At 44.2% G+C, this 26,457-nt stretch overlaps 2 protein-coding genes across 6 annotated transcripts in view; one reads left to right on the top strand and one right to left on the bottom strand.

The window, feature by feature from the left end:
* LOC120898490 (HIV Tat-specific factor 1) overlaps positions 1 to 13,482 on the top strand; it is a 61,256-nt gene extending 47,774 nt beyond the window's left edge. For all 4 annotated transcript variants that reach the window (XM_040304417.1, XM_040304419.1, XM_040304418.1 and 1 more), the window contains exons 3-5: positions 10,682 to 10,848; positions 12,618 to 12,941; positions 13,031 to 13,482. In XM_040304417.1, coding sequence (XP_040160351.1) covers positions 10,682 to 10,848; positions 12,618 to 12,941; positions 13,031 to 13,364 — 825 coding nt within the window. In that variant the 3' untranslated portion in view covers positions 13,365 to 13,482. The remainder of the gene's footprint in view (positions 1 to 10,681; positions 10,849 to 12,617; positions 12,942 to 13,030) is intronic.
* Positions 1 to 26,457, bottom strand: part of LOC120898493 — a 93,251-nt gene that overhangs the window by 28,984 nt on the left and 37,810 nt on the right. For both annotated transcript variants that reach the window (XM_040304424.1, XM_040304425.1), the window contains exons 2-3: positions 22,856 to 22,933; positions 2,421 to 2,467 (exon numbers count right to left, since the gene is read on the bottom strand). The gene's annotated coding sequence lies outside the window, so the exon portion shown is untranslated. The remainder of the gene's footprint in view (positions 1 to 2,420; positions 2,468 to 22,855; positions 22,934 to 26,457) is intronic.

The following is a 26,457-nucleotide window of genomic DNA, read 5'->3' as shown; positions in this document are numbered from 1 at the left end:
AAAATGCAGAGGCAAGCAACGAAGCAGCGTAATTAAGTTATACAACCCAAAGTCCTCCTCATTGTGATGCAATTGGCCTTGACCCTCAAGCTATTTTAGATTGTTGTTCCATTTTCACTCCCAACCAAACGGCAAGAGGAAAGCGTGCTTACCCCGGAGATGCTTGCATTTTTATTTGTCTCCTCCTAAAGGATTGTAATGCTAAACCCTCGGCCAGTAGCTGTCTCCGGAAAGGTTACACCTACCGTCTGCAAAACAAACCAATTTGTCTTTCATCGTTTTGAAAAATATAGCCTCTCTTCAAGTGGTGGTGCAACAGTGCAGTAGCTAGACATTAGAGCTCGTCGCATAAATTGTTCACCAGCCAAGCAGTAACATCATCATCATCATCATCATTGTTGCTGTTGCAGCGCTACTGCCGTGTGCATTTTGCGACCTGCGACTCAAGGACGCAGTACGGCAGTGCAAACGACGGCTTCCTTTTTGCTCCGTTCCATCTGCAGCATACGCCCTTGCCCTTTTCAAATGCAACCTAATCATTATCCGATCGATCATCCGGAACCGGGTTGCGCTCCGGGAAACCAAACCACCCCATACTGTAGCAGCAACAACGCTGCTCTGGTGTGTGAAATGGAAGGAAAAGTGAAGCGGCATCGTTTTTTGCAATATTTGTTATCGCTTTGCTTTCCGCTTTGATCCGCTTTAGATTGCCTTTTCCTCCGTGCGATTATTGCGTGTGTTTGTGTGTGGGTGTGGAAAACACACATCGAGTGACCTATAGAGAGCAAGGTCGAAGGAAGGGCTAGAAAAATGGACACAAAATTGCCCTTTTGCTCTTAGATAGAATGAAAGAAATGGAGCAACACACTCTACCCTACTGGCTGATGACAAACGATCAGCGGTTAATAACTGGGTGAAGAGTCTATAGAGTACTCCCATCCCCTAGTATCGTACTAGTTACTGTCCCTTATCCTTCAACGCAGTGTCCTAACAAACAATTGTACAAGGATGGACAAAGATGAGACCAAAATACAGTGGCTAATGTTATGTTTCCGTGCAGCAGTCCAGCCCTGCAGCGGTTATCCATTCCATTGTGCTGCTGAATGGGTTTTCTATTCCAAAAAGCACCACCACAGTTTCAGCAGTAATCACCTCCAAAAGCAGCGGCCATCATAAAGCCGTGCGTGCGCTACTGCAAAATCACGTTCCAAAAATGGCAAATCTGTTCTGGTTTCTGATAGCGGCACCGCCGCAACACATCCCAGCTGTTGATATCTAAATCTAAATCCTTAAATTTATAAACACGCCATCATCGCGCACGCAAATCGTTAAAATGTCGATTCGCATTCGCACACGGGGGCCACATTTTTTACATTCTTTTATACACCCTGCCCTTCCTCTTCGTCCCTGGGTAGGATTATCATCCATTTTGTTCCTTCCATTGCTGAATGCTGCAATAAGGGTGCGGCCTCTTCTCGCAAGAGTGTTACTTCCATGGGTAAAACTTCAACCAGAAATGATTCGCGCAACATTTGTCGGTGCTTTTTATGGTCCATTTTTTTGCACCTTTTCTCGCAGCATTCAAAATAGCACATCAAGCCCATCAGTAAAAAAAGAAATCAGATGGGATGGGCCCCCCAATGGAGAAGCGCTCAAACAGTGTCAAACAGCGAATGAAAGCGAGACTTTGCACGGTGAATTGCTTGGTGTGTGTGTGTGTGTGTGTGTGTGTGTGGAATATGAAATGGTGATTATTATCGGGGATTTGGTCGCCATTTTTATTGCCACTTTGTCACCCCTCCGTGTGCTACCCTGGAGATACAGTTGGGCCTGGCCAGCAAAAAAAAAAAACCCAAAAAAGCCCAGAACGAAACGAGCAGCATCACTGGGGTTGTGGCGAATGGAAGGGAGAAAAAAAACCCGAGAGCATGATAAAATTGAATTTAAATAACCTTCAAAGCGTAAATGCTGCTAGAGCGCTGCACTGAATTGCAGTTTTTGAACAGTGGAGGCAAAAAATGACACAAAAATGAAGTTAAACAGCCACCTAGCCGAGAAGCGCCTGTGCCTGTGATGGTATTAAATGTTTAATTATCTTCCTGCACGGCGCACTCGTGCTTCGTTGCTTTTAATTATTTCATAATAAAAAAAAGCGAAACCCCACTCCGTGGACTGGAAAGCCTCTATTTATTGGTAATCAAGGACGAGGGAAGGGCAGAACAACAACCTGCGACGATCATTGATCAATATTTCACCTCGTTTTATGCGCAAAAGGGCGACGCCTGGTGGTAGGGCACGTTTTGCGGCAGTCGGAATTAATTTCCGATCGGTGCGTTATGTGTTTTTGGCGAGATGGAGGGAGTAAAAAGGTGTTTAATGTTTCCGGTTTGGCGCTTTTTATTTGCCGCTCTTTTGCTTACCTGCTTACAGATTTCAAAACACCGCTGATACACCGTAAACGATAAGTCTGCAATGGGAAGAGAAAAAGTGTGATTAACATTTTATGGATCTTCATTGAATCAAAACCATTAAAGATATAAGATCTTAAAGCTAGTTAAATTAAAACAAGAACCAGAGTTTTGCACAATCAAATTAAGAATAAAAGCTGCTCATGCAAGCTTGGAATTCCCTTTTCCAAGTGTTGGAATGAACTCGCACGCATCCCAGGAAGAGGAGAACCGGCGCACGGTCGCTAATCGTGTCACGGCTCATTAGGTATGCATTTGGCCGTAATGAGGCGCGATATGATCCTCCAACCACACTGCCCCTTGTCGGCGTCGTCATCGTCGTGGTCTCTCCACACTTGCAGCGGAATACAGCAGAAGCAGAACAGACAAAAAGGGGAAACGAGTGCATTTGGCTATTAATATTTCCCCGCCACATCTCTGCAGTTGCCGTTGCCGCAGGTCGCAGTAATATCTCGACCATATTTTTATAGTTGCCGTCTCTGTTGCGCGACTATTTGCTGTAAATTTGCTAACCCACCCCCAGATAAAGCAGCCGGAGATTACCACCAGCCCACGGAGCACTGGAGCTTAATGTACGATTATGGGACTTGCCAGTGCACATTTTCCCTTTCCGTTCGCTCGTGGCTGATGCTACAAAATAGTTATCTTTTGGCCGTTTATTACTATTTTATTGTGTGGCTTATCTGGCAAGCTCTCTCTGCGCTGAAGTGAAGGCCGTGCGGCAAGTGCGCTTTACAATTTACATTTCACGGGGGATGCATTTGTATGCATTTATATGTGCTGCACACACATATAGGGGGAAGAGCACACTCCATTTGCAGTATGAATTGGAGTTTGAATCATTTCAAAATGCACACCAGTTCTTCTGCGTCCCCCTTTTTTTGGGAAGTCCCTGGTTGGTGGGACGATAAATCATAATTAACTGAGCTCGTACCCGTATCCCGGTGCCTTTTACCTATACTGATCGATCCGGTATTGCCCTCTCTGCCGGGTGCGTGTGTCGTTTATCTCGTCCCGAAACTGGAATATCGTGGAATGGCTTGGATGTGTGTGCGTGTGCTAAGCTAAATAATTTCCACCATCCACCTGAGTTGTTGGGGTTTGATTTTCGCTATGGCTAGGTGCTCCGTGTAGCACATTCCTCACACCCAGCGAGATGATTTATGATTTATAACGGATATTTTCGTTTGTTGTCCGTACGGTTGTTTGTGTTTTGACAAATTTCGGCCGCTTGACGGCCGTTTGGCCTGCAGAAAGCGCGTGTTACTTTTACTCGTGTTTGCGTTCGTGTTGCAACAACAGACGTGCGCGTTGGATAAACAGTGGTCTAAGATGGTTAGCGCTAGCTATCCGGCTAATGGATTCGAGATGAGCATTAGAACGATTCGGGAGAATTACATTTTTTCATGATAATGAACCAATTTATTTTTGTGCAGCAATTTTATGCGGATGGGATCTAAAAATGAATTCCCATGAGCGGGGAAATTGAAATCGAATAAAACCCATATGTTCACAGAAGCGTCGTGTTTACAGGGAATTTAAATGTTGAGGCATCTCGGTTAAGGCTATTGTTTTCATTCCATAATTATTCCCGCGAATCGAATGCATAATTATTTTCGTTTCATATCATTTATTCATCTATCAGAAGGATTTTGTTATTGTGGATAATAAATAAAATTCTTTGTAAATTATTTATACCGTGCATGACATCCCGTGTAGGTGGTTGGTTTGCGATGGCTTCTACTAAATTACATCATAATGATATCAAAGCAATGATGGATTGCACTGTTTAAAACTCCAATTGAATCTGCTAAAAATAAAATGACTACTAAAATGTTGGATCATTACTATCAAAGCCATTGTCTGATCTCTTTTCTCATCAGTTAATTTAGCCCCTGTTTCCTCCTGATCGTGTTCCGTCAAGGGAATTGGGGAACAGGAAGTTGGAGGCTGCGCTACGGGTAGATTTTCCTCTTACTTCATACAAACTTCTCCCCTCAACAGACTCCACCTCAAGTCATATAGGCGCCGTCCTTTCCATTTGGCTGGGCAGTCATATTGTGTGTACGCTTTTCGCTGATCATTTCTGCGTTCCCTCAGGGAGCAACAGCAGCAGAAAGCACGAGCACGAGTGAACAACACTGTGGTAGCGCATAGAATAGAATTTTTTAAAGCAATATTTTCCTAACCCACATTTTAGCGGGGGGTTTTTTTAGCTCCATTTTTTGTGTTTGTTTGTGAAACGAAACATTCACCGAAAGCGCAATTCCTCCAGCGGCAGATTCGCTGCCCGCGCAACACACACACACACACACATACACACACCCACATTACCATATGTATCCCTCGGGGGTTTCAAGCGATGGTATGACGGCATGTAAAGTTTTTATCCGCGCTGTATGCTTCGTCCGGAAGTGAAGAAAGTAAAAAAAAAAGTCTGGAAATAGCGGACCTGAACCACAAACACTCACACACACACACACGTGTACAATGGCTCAGAGTGGTTGGATGATAAAAATTGTTATTTTACTCACATTTCACTTTGCCACCGGGGTGGGAGATTTAAAGAGAAAATACGCACACATACACCAACTAATAATAGAGAGATGGTAAAAGTTCGTGACGATCAGGGAATATTTACTTAACTAATCTAACTTCAATGTGTCGTCTGCAGAAATTGGGACAGAATTGAGAGCGAATTTCTTCCACTATTAGTGAAGGAAATGACACAGCCTGTTTCGATTGCCTGTGGCAGCTGATGTTTGTTTATCGCCCATGTCCCACGTCAATCGTCCGGCCTGCTATGTTCACCTGTGCGCAAACATCACCAAATGTCATCCTCTCTCTTTGTCCCATTGCCACGTGTGTGGTTACATTTCCAGTCTGTCATTTGTGACTGGCCCGATGTTTCCTCTCTCGGGGCAATAATTGATGGGAAACCGTAACGTCCCCCCCCAAACGGCTACTGATGGTCATTACGGTAAAGTGTCGATAATTAAATTTCAATACCATATTTTGCGTCCCATACCACGTGTTTCGAGTTTCAGCATAAATTCCATGGTCTGCGTTGACCGCTGAAAACGCTTAACCGGGAGGCGGATGGCAATAAAATTCGATCACCTTCAGGTGAGGTTCGTGCGCCTTTGTGCCATTCCGAAATGACCGCGATGACACGATGTGTGGTACGAGGACCACCGGCAATGCGCGTCGCTTGTGGCCAATGTTCACGGCTTGCCTGCGCACTATCGCTGGGCGCTGTGTTCTTATCGATCGAGCTGGGAAGTGGGAAATTTCCCCACAGTCCCATCCTCCCATTCTCATTCTTCCTCCCGGAACAACACATCCTGCACACACACACACGATGGAGAGGCGCTTTTCCAACCGTTTGTTGATTACAATAATTTTCAATGCGCATACGCGAATAATACGCACGAAAAGGACTGTGGCGGGCGGTGGCGGTGCTGTTCCGAGGACCCCTCCAGGGACCTGGGGGTGCGCTGATGATGATTTGCATGATTGCTTGATTGTGCAGAGGCCGCGCGATGTGCGATGAAAGGTAGTCTTTAATGAGTGCTCTGGATATTCCCGTGCTTGGAACGCTAAACATAGCTCCCGCGTGTAACACGGGTGCAGTAGTGGGTTGGTGAGTTAACTGGGGGAGGGTTTGGGTGAAGGTGGTACCCCCGTACCACCACGGACAGGCTTTCAATTTTATTGACTGCTTTCTTCTGCACTCTCACTCCCTCGGAGAGTAGTCAATGGGTAGAAGAAAGTGAGCCTTGAGAGTGTTTTGATTAATGTGTTCATGAGTGTGTTGTGCGTCTTTTCATGTATGTCTCCTCGGCGGCCGTTGATGACTTGCGTGCGTAATGGTGGGCTTTTTTTTGTTGATTTTCATGTGTTTTTGTACCTTTTTTGTCTTTTTGTATCTTTTCTTTTATTAGTTCTTTTTTCTTGTTTGCCACGTGTTTTTGTTGCTTTTTTCAATTCTCTTGTTTCTTTCTTTCTATGTTATTTCATTTTGTTTTTGTTTTCTTATATGTCTTGCTTTTTTTGTTGAGAAGAACGTTCTTTGCTGTGTTCTTTCCCAGAGCTAAATTGCTTTCTCAAACTTGAATGTAAGCCAAAAGAAGATGACGCGCCATCCATTACCCGATGACTTGCTTGTTTTAACCTTTCTTTTCGTCATCCACGAAGCGCCTCTCGATGCGTTCGATAATTTGGAGCATCGAATTTTAGAAAGGCCTTTGCTCCTCCTCTCCCTCCAACTCCTTCCTTAACCACCCGGCACTTAACGCACCTGATGAAACCTCAGCACAAAATTAGTGACGGATCGCTCGTTGTCCCCTAAATACCAATTCCTCTGGTCCGAAAAAGGGAATATCAATGGCAGGAGGGATAGATTTCCATTTCCATCGACCATGACCAGCATGCAGTCCCCCGACCGGACCGTGCGGCCAGTGTCCAAAACCACCGTCCCCAAACTCAGAGCGCTGAAAAAGAAAAAAATACCGAAGGCCAATCATATCATATGATTTGACACGATCAATCAAAACGTGCGTTTGACTTTTCGATTGTGTGGCTGGAGGAGGTGGCCGCAAAGAAACCGTTGCGTTTGAACGCTTCTCTTCTACCCTCTATTGCTGCTGCTGCTGCTGCACGTTCGTTTTCTCAAGAGTCATCGTGCGTTCAGAGAAAAAAGCAGAACCAAGTGAACCGATCACGGCGTAAACCTTGAAGTTTTGGGGTTGCTGACTGCGTGGCGACCGCAGCTAAAATTATGCTCTCATCGTCAACGGACTTGTTTAGAGTGTGTTGTGTGCTACCCCGAGGACAGTAGCCGTTTGTGGGTAACATCTTTACAGTAGCCGGCCGCTGTCGGGTTTGACCCATTGATTAATTGAAGGATTTATAGCATTTAAATATGATCAATTCGTAAACAGTGGGGCCAAGACCGACCGGGGGGTGTCCAAGTATCTTGTCACTTGTCACTTAGAGCGCTAGAGTGTTCAGCAAGCAGGGCAAATAGTGTCTGGTGGTGATGTTCTTGTTGCTGCCAGTAAGATGCCAAACAGACTGACCATCTTGACTGGTGTTTGGGGTGGATTTTTGGGGTAGATAATTAGAACAAATGCGATGTTAATAGCACATTCACATTCGCGCCGCATTATGCCGTGAACCGCCGAGAACGCTGTTGCCCAGCTGGCATTCGTCCAAACGGGGTTTCTAGTGCAATTGAGAGCTTAATTTATATCAAAAATTTGAAACATGTTAATTTCTTTCACCTCCAACAGGACCTCGCTACTGTTTCGTTTCGTTTTTTGCTTTGCGATAAGGCGTGTCAGAGGCTGCATACAAAACGCTTACAAAATGCAGCCAAAAAAAAAAAACCGGCTCGTTTGAAGATGTTGCCAGCACGACATTTTCGCCGCTCAACCGGCCCACCATGGTCGTGCCACGGTCGACAGTTTTGTTTTTCGTATGGGCCTCCTTCCCTTTTCGCCGTGCTAAGTAAGGTGCGGTCATAGTCCGATTAGTGAACCGAACACACTTTACACCTTGCTCACACTTGAAATTGATCGCTGCGCTCGGTCATGTCGAACCCGAGAGCCCGAGGTTTTGTTATTGTAACCGACAGACCAGTGAGTTTGGGTTTGATTTGATTTTTTGAAAACCGTGTGGTTTTGAAACACGATACGCTGCTGGGGTTGGTGGGTCGGGGAGGGTGTACCACGCACACGCCAAACCAAAATGCCAAATTTGAACCGAAGCCAAATTGCTATTGAAATCACCGGTGGTCCCAGCACGTAGCTGACATCCAATACACACACACCAGGGCTAATCGTCGAGTTGGTGGTCGGTGGTCGCATCGAAGCGGTTTTTGTTTAGTCTTGGCAGGGGCATCGTCTCGCGGTGGTTCACGACGCATTCGTGGGGCGGAACCGTGGTCCGGAAGCTAGAGTTGTTTTTTGTGTGTATGTTTCATTTTCAATTTCCTCACACAGACGTGTTCAACCGTAGGTCAGGATATAGTTTCCCGCGATTGAGTTGTGATGGGGTTTTTTTAATGCCTGTTGCCTGTAGAATGGATCGAATGAAGCGAGAAATTAGGTCAGATTGCGGAACGGACGACCGTCCACATCCTCTCGCTCATCATGCCAGGAAGGTGTGAAATTTTATACGCAAGTTCATTATCTCGCTTCCCTTTTTTCGAATGGAATTTATGTTTAATTGCAATCAAATCATGATAAAAATATGCTGCACGATGTCATCTTCGTGCTCTGGGATTTGGGGGAGTACACATCAAAGCGAAAAAAGTTCGTTAAAAAAATTGAAATTATGTTATGCTCAAACTCAATTTAGACATGCAATGCTAATGAAGATTCGCTAGAGGAAATAACTAATAATAGTTTTTTTTAATTCTCCTTGAAAGTTCTTTAAAAACGAAGAACTCAGGTAGTATTTCCGATACTATATAAAATATTTAGAGCCTTTGCATTAAGATATCATGTCAAAAGTGGATGTAGTTAATGAGGCTTCCGTAAAATGATTTCTTCTAACCAATATTATCTTTTTAGATATCTGCCTTTGTGTTTTTACTATAGGGCTCATGCACAGGTTTAATTTATACTACTATTCAGTATTAATTTTTACCTATTTTAGATGTTAGTTATGGCATATAATTCTGACTCTATCGACGTTCATTCTGAACTCCAATGAAAGAACCTTCTGTTCTTGTCCCAGGGACATGATCTCTGTTTGGGTAATGTACCGGCTAATAGATATAAGTTGTTGAAACAGTCCTAGTTTTGTTCTGGTTTGGATTTTGACTTTGGTTTTGGTCCTTGATCGCTGTCTCAATTCTTAGGAAATATCCCACAACTACCTTGAAATGACTCTGGATCGAAAATGGATCATGGATCTTGTATCCTTAAAATACTCGTTTCTTCATGTCACAGTTTAAGATATTATTTGTCTGTACACAATAAAATGAAAAATATCATAACATGCTGGATGTAATCGAGACACCCCTTTCGCAGAGTCCAATTAAAGGACCACTTTACACAATATTTTGTCGAATTGCGTCGAATGTAATTCCAAATATGTGTTTCAATACCTCCATAACTTTACTTTAAAATTTATTTGAGTTTATTTAATTTTATACCTTAATTTTGAACCTCTTCACCAGTGCCAGACTACTGTGACTGGGAAGTCTTCAGCTCCATATACTTCCAATTGGGCTATTGATCGAGTACCGAGGCTTTACTGTTCGGAGTAAATTGTGCTCCTAAGAGTCCTCGGTGACCCATTATTTACCCGCTGCACTAAAGCGAGTCGTGTGTAACAAATTGATTTCATTCCGAAATGCACTCCACTGGCTGTGTTTTCCTTTCCCTTTGCCCCCTGACAGCATCACCACCACGGGGACGCATATACGTAACCGTGGAAGCGAGTCTTTAACTCCTTTCCCTCCCGAACTTCCCGAAGGTACAGCAAACAGCTCTGTAGTAGTAATAATAATAACAATAATAGCAGCAGCGACAGTAGTGAAACGAAAACGTCATCAGCAAATTGAGCACCCCGAGTGCACTGGACAAATAATATCGATCCCGCTTTCAATGAGGGCCTCATCCCCCCGCCCCATCTTCTTCGATTGTCAGCGTTTTTATGCTGCCGTTGCGCTGAAGTAACGAGCGCGAGCGGAGTGTGTTTGCGCAAAACGCAAGTCCCACCGTTCGGCATGCGTGTGTGTCACGTGGCCGGTGCCGAATGAAAGTATCAATATTTGCGCTGCATTTAGCACCTTTGATGCAGCTCGCAACGGGTGATGGTGGCTACTGGTGGACACGCGACCGCGATCACGCTGGAGTTCCTCTTCCCCGTGTTTGCTCAGATTGAAACGCTCTCGTGTGCGTACTTGATGGCACTTAAGGGCTTGATAGTTGGAAAGTGGACCGCTCGTACCGTGGTCGACCCGGTATTGACACTGCCAAAAGCGAAAAGCGTTTGCCGTAAGGTTGATTATGAGGGCGTTTGTTTAAAGCCAGCTTCATTGTGCGGGAGCTGTAGTGCTAACGGTTTGTTTAATTTTACCAACCAATTTGTAAACTTTTCGTATGCTGTTCACAGTATACTGGCTTTAGATTTACGTGAAACCCCAGCTGGAAATAGTTATTCACTTCCTGTTTTCTCGTTCTTCCACTCACTTTCAGATCGAGTCCGTCGATTTGGCGCTGAAAATTCTCGACAACTACGATGTGCGCGGCCACAAGATCAAAGTGCAGCGGGCCGAGTTCCAGATGCGGGGCGAATACAACCCAACGCTCAAGCCAAAAATGCGCAAAAAGGAGAAGGAGCGGCTGAAGAAGATGCAGGAATCGTAAGTATTGCCCCTCCCCTGGGGGAAGGTTGTTTCTTCCTTGCTTATTTTTTCTTACGTGGCGTAGCAAAACGCTTGTTGGGCAGTTTTCGCTTCTGCCTGACCGGCCAGCGTTTAGCATAAATTATGATCATTCTCATTTAGCACACCCCCGGCGGAGACGGACGGAGCAGACGTAGGGGATTGATCAGAGACGAAACCATGCCAGCTTTGGGCGCACTCGGATGCTAATTGTTGCGGTGTTTCGCTTTGATAGTTAGTGGAACGCAAGCGAAAGTTAGTTTCAGTTTTAAACCCGCGATTGGTTGTGGTTGCTCGTTAGCAAATAAGGCAGCGCTAATGTTGGCTCTCGCGCCGTGAAGGACGCTTTGTTAAGATAAAAGTGTTTGTTGGCTATAATGGGAATGATGTCTTCATGGCCCGAGAAAGGTGTGCTTAATTTTGATCTCTTAAAATAAACGGTTATTGACAGGGAAGAGATAGCCATCCACAGATCGGCTTACACTCTATCTATATGCGCGTATTTCGACATCAAAATACGACCCAATAAACATTAGCGTGTTATTAAGAAACGACGAGATAATTACGCACACTACACATGTCGCCAGCAAAATATGTGGGGTTTTACCAAGTGCTACGCTTGCCGCTGGTTGTAACGCGGCCAGTAACGGTGTGAGTAAGAGCATGTGCTCCTCTCATCGTGCCTGTTTTAGCAGCGAGCAAGACAAACAGATGAGACAGGTATTTAATTTAGCACTTTTATTGCCCGTACGTGCCGCACGCGCTTAATGCTGAGTATGTGCAATAAATTAACATTGCTTTCGAAACAATACAAACAAGTCCGCAATTTCGCTAGCTGCCTTTGTTAATCTTCCTTCTGTTAGTGTGTATGTTTTCCTTTCGGTATGCACTTCTTCGCGTGATGAATCACGACAAATGACTTCAAGTAAGAGAAGATGTTGTTATTCCAGCGGGATTTTCTATTTGGAGTTGTTTTTTTATGTATAAATTGTTCTGCGCCTGGCGCCTCCACCGAGAAAGTAGCGGCGAAACGTTAATTTATTCCTGCTTTGCAAAAAACTCAACCGTCCTCCCCCCTCTTCCGAGCACCATTTTGCGACAGCTCGAAAACACCACGCTATAGTGTGGTGTGAAACTGGCACGGCGCGGTTATCCGCTCAATGGCACGTTTCAAGTGTGTGACTCATTACGCGTGATGTGCCGTTGCTTGCTTCTTGCGCTACACACAGAGGGCACGCCGTCGACGGGCGCACACGATGCAAGGGCGCAAGGGCAGTCGTTATCCTCACCGTGTGATGATCATGATCATGTGCTCCCGTTGAGACTTTGGGTCGGTTCGGCTTTTGCGTTGAGCTGAGAGTGTCTTACGGGCGCTTGCTATCTTTACGCAGGCAGTTCATTTTCAATTGGTTTCGCAAGTTTACCGCCAAACAGCGGATTAGGGATGGTTTTGCGTGCCGTGCGTTAGCAAACACTCTGGGCCCTATTGAGAGGCGCCACTTGAAGACGACGGAACACGCTGCCGGACGAGAAGCAGGTCGTCCCGTGTGCTACACTTTTAACGAGTTTTTAGTGCGTGCACAGGCACAATCCAACCACAGCCAGCAGCAGGAAGTGATGATTCCACCAAAAGCGAGAACGATTTTACGGTTGACCGATCGATTGCGCGGCTACTTACGGACGGAGCCGGAGCCACGGCAACAGCTAATCGAATGCTCCTTCTCACCCTCTTTGTTTTCGTCTGACAGGCTGTTTGACTGGCGCCCGGAAAAGATGCGTGGCGAGCGGTCGAAGCACGAGCGTATCGTCATCATCAAGAACCTGTTCGAGCCGGAGCTGTTCGATCGCGAGGTCCATCTGCTGCTCGAGTACCAGAACGATCTGCGCGAGGAGTGCGGCAAGTGTGGCACCGTGCGCCGCGTGCTGCTGTACGACCGGCACCCGGAAGGGGTGGCCCAGGTGACGATGGGCGACCCGGAGGAAGCGGACCTGGTGGTGCAGATGATGAATGGGCGCTTCTTCGGGCAGCGAAAGCTGACGGCAGCGATCTGGGACGGGCGGACAAAGTACCGGTAAGTCACGTTCGGGCAAGTGAAAATGGGGACTTTTCACCTTTTCTAATGTTTTTGTGTGTGTTTTTTTATAAACCACCCATCGACAGAATTGCCGAAACTGATGCCGACATTGACAAGCGCCGCGGCAACTGGGAACAGTACCTCGAAACGGAGGAAACTGCTGCCGAGAAGGAGAAGGACACAGGAGAGGCTTCGCCGCCTTCCAGTGTAGAAGGAACCACCGAAACTGTCCCAGCGGGTGACACAGAATCAGAAACACCGGAAATGAAGTCCTGCGACGACCAGGAAGAGCAACATCCGGGCGTGAAAGTTGCCGATACGGAGAAGGAAGCCGAGAAGGACCATGATGAAAGTGAAGAGGATAAAGATGTGAAGCAGAAGGAAGGAGAGGCTGACGAGGAGGAGGAACCAGAGGATTAGCCATCCAGTTTAGATGTGGCGATCGATTGTAATTGATTTAGAGAACGTTGAATTCGACGACCCAACTCGGATTTCGAGAAAATAAAACGGATCTCGAATTGTAAAGCGGGAGAAGCAATCGAAAAAACGCCTCTTTGTGCGATGGCAACGAAGAGGTCGATCATAATGTGTATATCCGAAAAGAGCAGGAAATTAGTTTCACACGATCAAAGCGCAAACCCTCAGGTATGTTGGTATTGCTCTTTTATTATTATTTGATTGTTGTATTATTAAAAAAAAAATGAGGCATGTTTTTGATTGTACCTCAACAGTTTTGTATTTAAGTGTAGGTTATCTTATTACACATTTGATTGACGGATATCAATTTAAATTTAATCGATTTTTGGATAGATTTTTTGTTGCTGCTTTTCGTACCTTGGGATTCTTTGATTTTTTTAGATTCGTTTTTTTCGCTTTCGTCCATGTGATGTATTGAACCACTCTACATCAGTGTATGAACGATTTCATCAGAGAATCTTGTTCAAAGATAATTATCACATACATGACAATACGTATTAAGATTCAGGAATGAGCTGAGAAGGAACTGAGGAAAGAGGAATGTTTTAAGTTTTCAATATAAGGATTTATGCTGGCTTTATGTACTAAAGTATTTTTAATCTATTGACTTTGGTTACAAAACATACACCGTTTTCCGAGACAGTTTCCAATGTTCAACAGAATGATTATACGCTCTCGAGCTGTTTTTAATCAGCGTAGCTTTCGCAATTATTAAATAACTATTGAAAAACATCTTTTGAACTGTTGAGGAATGCTGTTAAAAGTTTAAACTTATTCGCAAAACAATGCAGTTCTCTTTCCTATATTACCACACTCTCGCTTTTCAAATTTAAGGCTTTTTGAACAGTATTTGTTATGTCTAAATTGCTGTTTGAGTTAATCCAATATCTTGTCGAATGAATAGCCGGTCGTGATCTATCAGCCAAATATAATTTAAATAATATGACAGCAGCGTATCTCGAATATACGCGTTTTACAAATATCGTGATTATCGACAAAAATACCTTTCAGTTATGTTGATGCCATTTGGTAGTTTTAGACACTAAATTAATTGTTTGGCAAGGTACAGGATTTAGTTTAACATGAAAATTTTGACTTGTCAATAATTTTAAATTCTTTTAAATGTACTATTGGTACAAAGATTTGCTAATTTAAACCAAAACTTATCTGTAAATCCGTGTAAAGCAGTAGAATTGATCAATGTGATCGATTATAGGCAAACAAGCTAAAATGTGTCGAGCATGTCTCTTCTAAGTAAAAACCCTGGTAATTCGAGTCCAATCTCAAAGGCAAAGGAATCGATCAATATACCTCTTTTTGATTGCAAGATTGGGTGCCTGAATGATGTTGCAAAGGATTTCATTGGAGTTCGATTTGAAAGATATAATCCACCTCGAAATTCAAATCAGTGTGTGACTTCCTTTGATCCATTGTAGAAGAAAACATGAAACAACAAACAATGAAACGTACATTTCGGTTGATTTGTGGTGGTTTTGAAATGCTCTTAAAATGCAACTTCAGACACTGTTCGTTTGCTAAATATGAAGCATTGCACTGTGTCTCTTGTGAAGTTTTCCCAAAAAACCACACTCATTTACAATCTTGCAAACAAGAGCCTTCTCTCAACAATCAACCACAGAGTTGACAATTGCAAAACCGCATGCTTTTGATGCGTGTAGCACTTCATTATTACTCATCCCTGTCAGAGGAAAGATAATGTCTGTGCCTGTGTGTCTGTGTGCCTATGCATCTACAGTGCAATACACTTCCACAATACCTGTTAATAATCTGCTCACCATATCAACTGAGTTTGAAATACTGTTGACAGTTGCCTGCGGGCACACGTTTTACGCACGATAAGGAATGTGTCTGCAGTCAGCCGGCCACAAACCGCAAAAAGTCGATGCCATGTCACCGCCAGTTTGCGGTTGAATCGTCTCCGTTCGCCGGGGCCCTTTCAACGTGTTGAGGCTGAAAGAAAGTCGCAACGGAACGGGAGCAACGTGTGTTGCCGCACATATGCATTCGCATTTCGTTGTGGCTGAAAATTTGCAAACAAAACTCTCCTGTGCCCGCTCTCCCTCAAAAGGTGTGCTCTTTTGTGTGTTATTTCGATCGGCACCACCGAAAGCCGGACATGTAGAATTCGTTGCATTTGCTGCCTGTTGGCTCACACCCGTGACAGCACTCTCTAGCGCTGAGGAGCTCGGCAAAATCTGTGCTCAAGGGACGGGACGGACCGAATCATGTGTCAAGATTCGGTGCAATCGCTGCGGCGGAGTACGCTGCACCGCACCAAAATGCACCTATTTATTCTCATTTGCATTCTTTCGTTCGTTCCGGCACAAAACAGTGCCGCTCACAGTGAACCGAGCGCAGACATTTCCCAGCAGCAGCAGCAAGTGTGTGAACATGATTGTCGGTGTGCGGGACATACTTTCTCCCGGTGCTCCTTGAATGCCGCAAACAGCAGCGAGCATGGAAACTCGGGTCGGGTGCATTCAATGCTCGAAATTTCATTGAAAGTGAAGTAAAGGGTGAAGGGGAATGGGGGCTATACGGGGAGGATCATTTCATGTGGTCAACACACGTATTCATCATCATCATTCGCTGCTGCCGTCAACCACCACCTGGTAAAAGTGCATGCCGCAGCATAAATGTGCAGACTCAGCGGGTGGGTCGGGTTTTGCGAATCAAGGGCATATCCTCTCGGCACGGGTGGTAGTTTATTTGCTTTTGAAAAGTGTGTGCATTTTTTACGGTTTTGTACACGCGTAAACTTCTTTTTTTAATTACGTTTGTAGTGAAGGTACTTTTGAAAAGGGCTATATGGAGCTGGAGTGGAAGAATGTCAAGTGTGGTGGATCGTGTTTTATGTTCGTTGTACGGTTAATTTCATTGCAGCGACTGATATATGAGGTTTATGCTATCTTTTTCAGGTTGTTTTTATTAGTAAAACAGTGCTAAACCTCCATATGATGAATAAATGCTGGTTAAAAGGGGATAAACAACAAAAAAGCATACACAGCAGAACACCATCAGTGCTCAACACAGTACAATGTGTCCAGGTGCCATCGAAAAAAAAAAATCATCCTGCTGACGTTTGCATTAGGACGTCGACACTTGTGAGTGTTTTTTTTTGTATTCTTCTTCGCACATTTCCTCCACTCAAACAGAAGTGCATTGCGAGCGCATGTTCTATTTCTACGGACGCGCCGAAATGAAAAAGGAATGCAGCAGAACGGAATGAAACTCGTGAGCATCGTGAGGTGTTTGTGTTGCTTCCCTCATTGTGGTGGTGTGCGCGCACAAAATAGGAAACAAACCCGCACTTTGGGTTGTGATAAAACCGGCCAGGGTTTTGTTTTTCGGTACGATTCAAGAGACAAATCAACTACGCGCACGAACCGGCGGCAGAACAGACTCACTGCTCGTCTCGCAGCCATACGGTCGCCAATGTGCCCTTTTGTGCGTGAGGAATTTAAAGGCGAAGGTTCAGGTGCATTGCACGGGCCGAGCTGGTGAGAAATTTCGGTGGTTTTTTGGGACGGGGAAGGGAAACTATTCTGCCCTTCGCGTAAGCGCCAACCAGTGGGAATGGGTGGGGGGAATTAAGACGACGGGTAAACTAAGGTGGCGCTTGAGCAAGTGGGAAGTGTTTACGCGAGAACAGTTTCCCGGTCGTCGGCTTCATTGCCGAGTGATGCCGTTTGGTCAATCGTTGCAAACTAGCACTAGGCTACAAGGGCAACGACGATAGAGTGAGGATGTAGAATAGCGTTGCAAAAAGTGTCGTCATAATCAGTGATTTTGACAGTTTGTTTGAATTGATGATAAAAAATATCACATTTTTATATCACAACAACTAAAAAATATTGTGTGTTTTGTATCGCATCTTTTAGATTCCATGTTTTGACGAAATGTAAGTTATTTTTGCAAAATCATACTGTAACATCACACAGTTTTGTCTGCAAAAACCCAAAAATTGCTTATATTTAGTATGTTGATCGATTACCCATGTATTGGGTAAATGCTCATTGATTTTCAGGTTTTTTTTCCTATGCTACTTAACCCAAGGTGTTTTGAAAATAACCAAAAACTAAAATCTCTTTAAATGCCAATGAGCAAAGGTGCAGAGTAATGCTGATCCCTCGTCCGGCTCTGGCCGACGCCGGATGAATTCGGATGGCTCTGGTCGATTCCAGACAACTTCAGATGTGTCCTATTCTGGACGTCTCCGGGCGACTTCAGGCGACTCCGAACGACTTCTGACGACTCCGAACGACTCCGGACGACTCCGGACGACTTCTGACAACTCTGAAAAACTCCGGACAACTTCCGACGGCCAGTGGCGGATTTAACGGTACGCGGACTGAGCGGCCGCGGGGGGCCTCGTCAATGTAGGGGCCCCGTGTATGGTAATTCCAGCATTTAGAACAGTGTGTACAGTAGTCTCAGCGAGAGCTTCTGTGCTAGATAGGGGCCCCATGGATGAAAGGACTCATAAACTATAGGGGCCCAGTACAGGGATTCTGACCCCCCCTCCCCGCCAGCAAACGCTTTAAGGTGTGTTTGATTCAAAACCTAATGCAACAATATGCACCCCCCCCCCCCCGCTCGACACCAACCGTGGGGCCTCTACTCCTTTTAACGCTTAGGGCCCCCAACACCCTAAATCCGCCACTGCCGACGGCTCCGGACAACGTCGGAAGACTTCGAACAATTTCGGACGACTCTAGCCGACTCCTGGCGACGCTGGCCGACTCTGGACGACTCCGGACGACTCCGGACGACTTCTGACAACTCCTGACAACTCCAGAAAACTCCGGACAACTTTACAAAGACTCCGGACAACTTCAGACGGCTCCGGACGACTTCGGAAGACTCCGATCAATTCCGGACTACTCCAGACGACTCTGGCCGACTCCGGAAGACTTCGGACGACTCCAGATGGCTCCAACTTTGGACAACTCCGGACGATTTCGGACCGCTTCAGACAATTCAGAGTCGGTTCTGAAATTTTCAGGATTTGTATCGGAGTTTACTCCAGTTTTATTTCCAATCTTACCCACCACTATGTTAGATAAATCCGATACATGTGCGCCGTAACTCACACTTGACAACAGCTTCACAACCTAACCACATCGCCGACATTGTAGCGTAATAAATGCTATCAATTGTCACTTCATAATTACTCATTCGTTTGATAGGAGTATGTTCAATTGGCGTAGAAGTGTCGCGAGTCATTACTTTTCATTCGTATTGACATCCTTCAGCGCTGCACTTACATCACCTCCGTGCCATTGAAATCCATCAGCGGCGCTTTATTAACACCACTTAATTACAATTTAATCTTTAGTCACACCATTTGCAAAAGTAAAGATTCACCCATATCGTGTGTGTGTGTGTTCTTTATGAAAAAAAAAAACAGCACGCATCCAAACACGTGCCTGAACAAATCCAGCAGGTCGTGTCCGAAACGCGTACGAGCTCGTAAACTGCAACATGAGCTCAGCGCGGGAGGGCGGGCAGTCCATAAGCTGAGCTCATTGCGCTGACAAACGTTGTAATAAATATTCTCCCAGCTGACATTCCATGGCGGGGACGAGTTTTCTAAATTTACATACTAACCGGCTAGTAAGGAGGACGGTTCACTAGTTCAGTGCTAGCCAAATTACGTTACCCACTGGCTTGAGGTGGTTGTGATATGGAATGTGACCATCAGTTGAGCTCATGCTTTAAAATTGTACTTGTAAAATTACCAAGTGAATGATGCAAGTGTGTTGGGCAACAGTGTTGCAAGGATGTGAAATTTTGCAAATTAAATCACCATTTTATTTTTAATATACAAAATGGCAGTCACTTTTTGAGCCATTTTAGTCTTGCGCTCCTTTACAAGGGGGCTAGAAATTTCCCATCCATCCTGCTGAATGTCTCAATTTGGAAACAATCAATCCAGTTCGTTGACATTTGCAGCATCGAAATGAAGCAATTCAGGGCGGTTGTATGCTCCCTCCTTAGGGCGTTGAGTTTCCTTTACACACGTGCAATAACTGCTCTCCAACCGTCGCAAAACCCGTTTCTCACTCCTTTCCGCTCCCAGCGGCGCTTAACATTAATTGCGAATTTGGCAGTTTCACACGATCTAAAATGCCGGAGCTTGTTTCGATTCTCGAAAACGGGTGTGTAGGCTTTAATGCGGGAAGAAGGCAACAAATACGCAACGCGCGCGCACACGGAGACAATAAAAATAAACAGGAAAAGTCACAGATAATGCCAAAAAAGTGCACGCGAATGTAGAAAAGAAGCTGAAGGCACTGCAGCAACCCCTAGCGAAAAAGGAAAAACAAAGAAAAGACGCGTTGTTTAAACTGCCAAACAAAAAAAAAACGCACCATACACTCGACATAAATAAACCGCGTACGATCGCGAAAAAGGGCAGCAACGGTACTGGTGCCGCGTGTGTGTACCAAACCCATCGACACGATCAAATTCGTACTTGGTGGGGGGAAGTGCGACAACACAGAAGGAGAGAAATGGTGACTATAAGAGCAGCGAGGGAAGCAAAAACCCGCAGCCAAAAACCCCCAAAAGAAAGAGGTCAATATGCGGATCCAAAGTGCGTCTTGTGCAGCGGTATTAAATGTAAAAATAAAACAACCCACCAAGAAAACCCCTTGGTTGTCGGAAAACGGACGACCCAGCCGAAGACGGTGTGTTGTTGTTAATTGTTTTATTTCGTTAACTAGTTGCCGTTTGCTGCTGCTCTTGTTGTTGTTGGATGGGGGCCTCCTTTTTTGTTGTTGCTTTGTTTATATGGGGCTTTCTCGCAGCTCTCAGCGCTATGCTGCGGCTGAGTGGCTTTAGGTTTTACGATTAATTTAAAGCCCAATTTTTCTTAATCGTTTCGCTGGGGTTTTGGTATGGCAGCACGATCGGTTGCTGATCGTGGGTAGCGGGAGAGGTGTTTTGGGATCGAAATTGAGACCCTCGAGGGAACCTCACGTTCGGTTGATTTTAAGCTCCCTTCACTCATTAAGCGCACAAGCAGGCTCTTGTGGGATTGCATTGACTCACTCTGGGAAGCTTGTCTATTTTCTTGGCCATGGCTGTATTATTGGCGATGTGTACTATAAATAAAATGATTGCAATAATACACATTTCTAGCGTGCTGTAGATCATGTTACTATCTTAAGGCACGTTGGGAGTTATAAATGAGCAAATTCTATTTTATTAATAGATAATCAGGCACATTTTTACATCGACATTGCTTTGCGTTATTTTTGCAACAGATGCAAGGTTATTGGTATATTATTGCTATTGTTGCTAGGGTAGTGAAGGATAAAAGTACGTCATTTGTATTTAATATATAATTAGACTTGCGATAATAGCTCCAGTAGTTAAAGCCAACATAACGTGACCTTAGAATGAGCTAAGAAAGCTTAATGAAGCTAAGTATAATATCAAATAGGTCATAATAGACTGGAGCTGAAAATAATCAACTACTAGTTTTTCGCTATATTTAGAAGCGTAATATGGCGATTTTCGATACAAAACATCGCTATAGATGCGGCCAGACATTTAAAAATCTACCAAAGCTACTACAGAAGACAACACATGTGCATTATAAAGAATTGTTAGTAGAATCTTCCTCTTGATGAGCTTAACATAACAACTGTCGTGATAGTATCTTGATTTATTCCTTTGATTCAGTCATTACAAGTTGGTTTTTTCTTGACATTTAGTTAGCTAATAGCTGAAAAACCAGTCTAGAGAATACATTATCTATTCACTTCTCAGGACAGGTATATTGATAGGGTTTAACATAGACTGCAAGCGACTGTATTTTCTATATTTTAATTATGTGTTTTATCGGATTGTTTGTATAATTTACTGGGACAAATAGTCTGTTATATTTTTTTACAACTGTTTTCGTGGTAATTATCGTTACTTGCGATTTTATTGTATTAAAAACTTATAATTTTATTTTAATTTATAGAATATACTGAAACCAGACAATTACAATGCCATTTTCCCTCACACACTGTCGTTTATGCATGTTTAATTGGAAATTATTTTAATAACTAGAAACAGTGTTCGTGCTCTCCATGGATTTACAATTCATGATCGATTGTCATTTCTTCGTAAAAATACTTCCAATACCAATAACTTAAGTAAAAAAAGCGAATGCTGTTACCACGAGATAAAACAATTCGTCATAAATAATCCCGCAGGCATAATTAAACTATTTCTGGCAAAAGTTTTATTGCTGTAGACAAGGTTGGCATCTTGATTCGAGTACATCAATCTTGTTCCAATAAAACCTCCTGACCCTGGTGGATGCAAAGCCCCATCGTCTTTCCCACACGTGTTCGGGCCGCGCGCGTACAGCAATGGCGGCACATTTAACCGACTGAGTGCAACTGTCACTCTTCATTGTGCGTAGAAAAAAAAAAGCAAAAAACAACAACGCTGCCATGTGCATGCTGCTGCAACCCCAATGCATCGCCAGTAAGCCTTCGGTGAAATCCATTAAACATCTCGATATGAAGGTTTGCTTGGAAAGATCAAGTGCACCGAATATCAACCGACTGGCTGATGATGCAAAGGTGATGCAAATGCACGCACTGGAGAGTGCCTTTGGCGGGTATGCTCGCTCAACAGGTGGATGTTTTGTGCGATGTTCTCCCCCCCCCATCACGGGTGAGGAGCAGGCAGCATCGTTTGGCCTTTGCTTATTTTATGTTATTGCACCGCTTCCATCCTTTTCCTGCTCATCGTGTCTCGTCCCTTTTCGACGCGGGGGGGCTCATATGCACCTTCACCATTCCTTAGAAAACATTATTCGTTATTGATATTAAACGTTGCGAGCCTAGGCCTTCGACAAGACCTGCGGCTGCCACCGGCTTACTATTCGGCGCGTTCGTTTAGCCCTCCGCCGGTTTGGAAGATAACGGTGGTTCTTACCATGTTTTCGCGCTCCCGCTGAGGAGTAGAAAAGTACAAAATCTTCGAAACGAAAAATGGGGGAAAAGACGTAACAGCAACGAAACAACGAAATGAATTAAAAAAAAAGCGCCAAACAAAATCAGCCAACCTCGAACGCGTGCAAAACGAAGATTTATTGTGCTACTTTTTATTGACTCTATCCTTTCGTGGCCTCGAGGCCAACACACCCCAATATCTCTCCTCCCGTTTCTTCGCCGTTCAGTGAGCGATACCCTCCCCTTTAAGGGTTGCGGCCTCCCGAAGTACCGGGCGGCAGTTTTATTTATTTATTTCCTTCCCGGATCCGTCCGTGCGCAACCTGTGGCGGGATGTTATGATGCGGTTTGGTGCGCGAATTTCATAGGGAGGTTGTCTGCTTTTTTTTCGTGTGCTATCGTTCTTCTTACGAACCGTTTACGTTTCTATGCTTGCGTGTTTGGGCTTACCTGTGCTTTGCCGACGTGCCAAGGGTTTGAGGTCAAGGGTCAGCGCATTTGTTCTGGGCCACCGCTGAGTGAACGGATCTGCAATGTGAAGAGAGCGAAGTGAGGAGAAAGTTCAGTCAAAAAAGTATCAAAATTGGATGCACACACACACACACAAACAGGAGGAACCGAAAACAAAACGCTGAGAAATGATTAAATGATTGATATCCTCCCGGTTGGAATTTCGGTGGCGGGGGAAAATGCTAAAACACGCCATAAATTTACTCAGACATGTTTTTCTACTTATCCCTGATGATGGTGGTGGTGATGGGAGGGCAAATTGAAAGTATAATATCTGTTTGGCTTTTCTGCTTATTCAATCAAGCGCTTCACGGTTCGGTCGGTTACGGTCGCTTTACGGTAGGTTTCGTCTTTCACCCAGACATTGTCCATGCAAAAAGGGTTATTATTGTTTCTTTTTTTTTGTAGGTTTATCATGGTTTTGCACGCATTTCGTACCTCGTACCCAACCATTTAGAAGTGATTTACGTAAAGTAAAATAGCCATAACTATTGAGCAATTTGAGCGATTCGTAACGAGCTGTTAATGTAATTGAAAATTGCAATAACAGAAATTTGTGTAAATTTTGGGGTAACAAGAGTATATGTGATACTTTCGCTACAACTAGGAGGTTTTTATTCGAGAGTTTGAAAGTTTAGTTGAATAATGGTGGGAATAATATACAGGTGGGATTATCCCAAGGTGCATGTATTTAGCAGGTTGATTTTTATCGCTTCTGCTTCTGAACGAATACACAAAACATTCTTAAAATATGTTTTGTGTATTCCTCAAGGCTCCAGAAAGCTTGTTTAAGCAAAAATGTTTACCCATTCTGTCAAAAAGTGATGTTCAAATTTGGTTATAAAAAAACATGCTATGAGACCACCTGGATTACATACACTTTGAATTTCGAATCCACCACCTGATCTCTTTAATGCACCCTTGTCCCAACAAATGAAAACATCACCTCGTTTTGATATTTTTTCGAGCAGGTACTCGAATTGAATTCCAGCTTTGAGGCTAGAATAATCTAGGCTGAAAATCGTATGGAGTTTTTACATTATGTCAGCCTCCAACTGTCAAACTCCATATAAAAAGCAGACTAGAATCGTGAAGGGCCCCAATATCGTAGAGAAAGTAAAAATAATTTGATCTCGATAAACAACTCGATAAACGATGCTATTAAATTACATTTACAATATAATTCGCGTAACATTTTTGAATGGAAATGATCAAATATACGGTCCTCTGTTTGTCAATCTCTTGTTTCAAGTGTATTGATGGAAAAAAAGGTTAAAAAACACTGGAAAGTCATTCAAAAAAGAATTTTGAGCGGCAAATTGCAATCAAGTTGATTTTTGATAAGGATATATATATTTTACTGCCAAACTGAGAATCATTAAGCGTCCACAGTACTTTCACATTAAGGTGATTTAACTTTGTGCTCATTGCAATTTGTTGCATTAAAAATGTAACTCGCTTGCTGATATTGATTTTACGCAATCCACAGGGCCCCAATTCGGTAGGGCTCAGGTATCAGCTCAAAAATTAACACCATTATTCAATTATTCAGCACCAACTTCACTTACCGAGCGACCTGAAAGCGGCATGTACCAGACTGAGTGATAAAAAAAACTCACCACTTCTCAGCAGCCTATAGCCGCCTTTCGGGAATGCTCTCCCCCCTTCGAAAGTGCAAATTATCACGCTCATCGATAATGGGGTTTCGTGGTGCATTTTATTCGACTCCCTTTTTATTGTGTTTCCCGGGAGAGGAAAGGTTTTTGGTTTGCAGGATGGAAGTGTGGAAAGCTTTTGCAATCGAATTGCATACTACCTGCTGGGTTTCCCCTTAAAACTCAACCATCATACGGTTCTGTGCCTTTTTGTTACAGTGCACTGCGAGCGTTAAAATAATAGCAATAGAAAATCGATTGCATTTCCGCCGCGAGCTGAAAGCGATGAGCACCATGAGCGCAGTCCAGTAGGTTTACTTGTCTAGTCTACTTTCCTATTCTCTAGAGCGATCGATGCCGCTATCGGCCGGACTAGCGCCGCTATTATGAGAATCAAAGAGGGGAGGGAAAATCGGCCGAAAAGGGAATCGATAAAATTAAAGGGCAGCGTGAAAGTGTTGAGGTTAGGGAGGAGTCGTGGAACGATGTGTTCAATGAGCATTGAAATGTTTTGATTCTTATCGTGCACAGAGCGTTTGAATGTTACCTATCAGCACGACTTTTGAATGGATGGGGTGGGATTGCGGCTGCGAGGATAGCTTAGGGGGAGTTGTTCTGATGTGGAGAAATTGTGTGCCCCACAGCAAGAAAGAACCTTTTTTGGGGTGCAGGTATTGTCTGAGAAAATTAGCACCCTGCTGGAGGGAGAACTAGTTTTGCAGCAGTTCACCAAAGATAACTAGAAGCGAAACTTTAAGTAGACAAAATCCCAGGGACAAAGGATTCCAGGAAAGGTTTCTTCTTCGGTAGTTCAGAGAATGGTATCTTGTAGAAGGAAAGCCAAACCCTTCTGAGTAAGGTTATCATTTTATTAGTGAATATAAGCTGACAAACTCAACAGCTTAATGTTTCCCGGTATGAGATCTCATCAGTAATATACCTTGAAAAGGGTATTTTACAATGAGCGAAGCATTTTGTGTCAAGAATCGTTTAACCTGCTGATTTCCAGCAAATAGAATCAATTTCATCGTCTCATTCTACCAGTATCAAACCAAACGGTGCAAGTCAGTTGAAGCTAAAAATGACTCAACGATTTATTACACAACGCTGGTGTCGAGAACTCCAACGCTAGCGCTCGCGCGTATTGCAAACCCACACACCATCCGAAGGGAAGGGTTTGAAAATTGATTGAAAGTTCGAGAGTATATCCTTTGATACCTTGATGCTTTCGCTCGCTCTCTTTCTCTCGCTCGTTCTTCACAAGCCACATGATCCGCAAAGGAAGGGCACGTGTTTAATCAGCCCCGAACGCGCTCTTTAAAATCTCGCTCCACATTCCGATCGTCTTGTGTGCACGCGCCGATAATCGGTTATTGAGTGAGATCGATAGCGAGCGTGCCGGACGGTTAGAGTTCGATGCGAAGAGTTCAGCGTGGTAGAGCATCAGCAGCAGCACCGGCAGACGATGATGAGTGTCGTGGTTTCGGTTTCGATTTCCTTTCCCCCCAAAAACGAACGGCGCCTTCGATGACAGGTCCGTTGATAGGTTCGGTACGGAAGGTGAACGGAGCATTATTTTAGTGAAGAACCATGCTCCGGCATCATCTTCATCATCATCATCTTGCTCCACCATTACCAGCATCGTTGCCGTCGTTCCAGAGATGGAGGAGCCACACTAATGAAGCCTCGAGCCGTACACGTGCGACCAAGAAGCGTACTTAATCCTGGAGCTCAGGCTTGCTTTACAGCCTGCACCAGGGATAGTTCAATCGGGGATAGGAATCGAATGCAGTTTTAGTTGCCTTTCCGAGAATTGGGTAAAGTTGTACGATGTGTTTGCAGCGATTATTTCACCAGCTGGGCGGGGCTGGGTTATGGCGAACAGTT

Source organism: Anopheles arabiensis, chromosome 2, assembly GCF_016920715.1.
Source record: "Anopheles arabiensis isolate DONGOLA chromosome 2, AaraD3, whole genome shotgun sequence".
Taxonomy (NCBI): Eukaryota; Metazoa; Arthropoda; class Insecta; order Diptera; family Culicidae; genus Anopheles; species Anopheles arabiensis.
The sequence above is the reverse complement of the archived record's forward strand: the minus strand, read 5'-3'. Positions and strand labels throughout refer to the sequence as shown.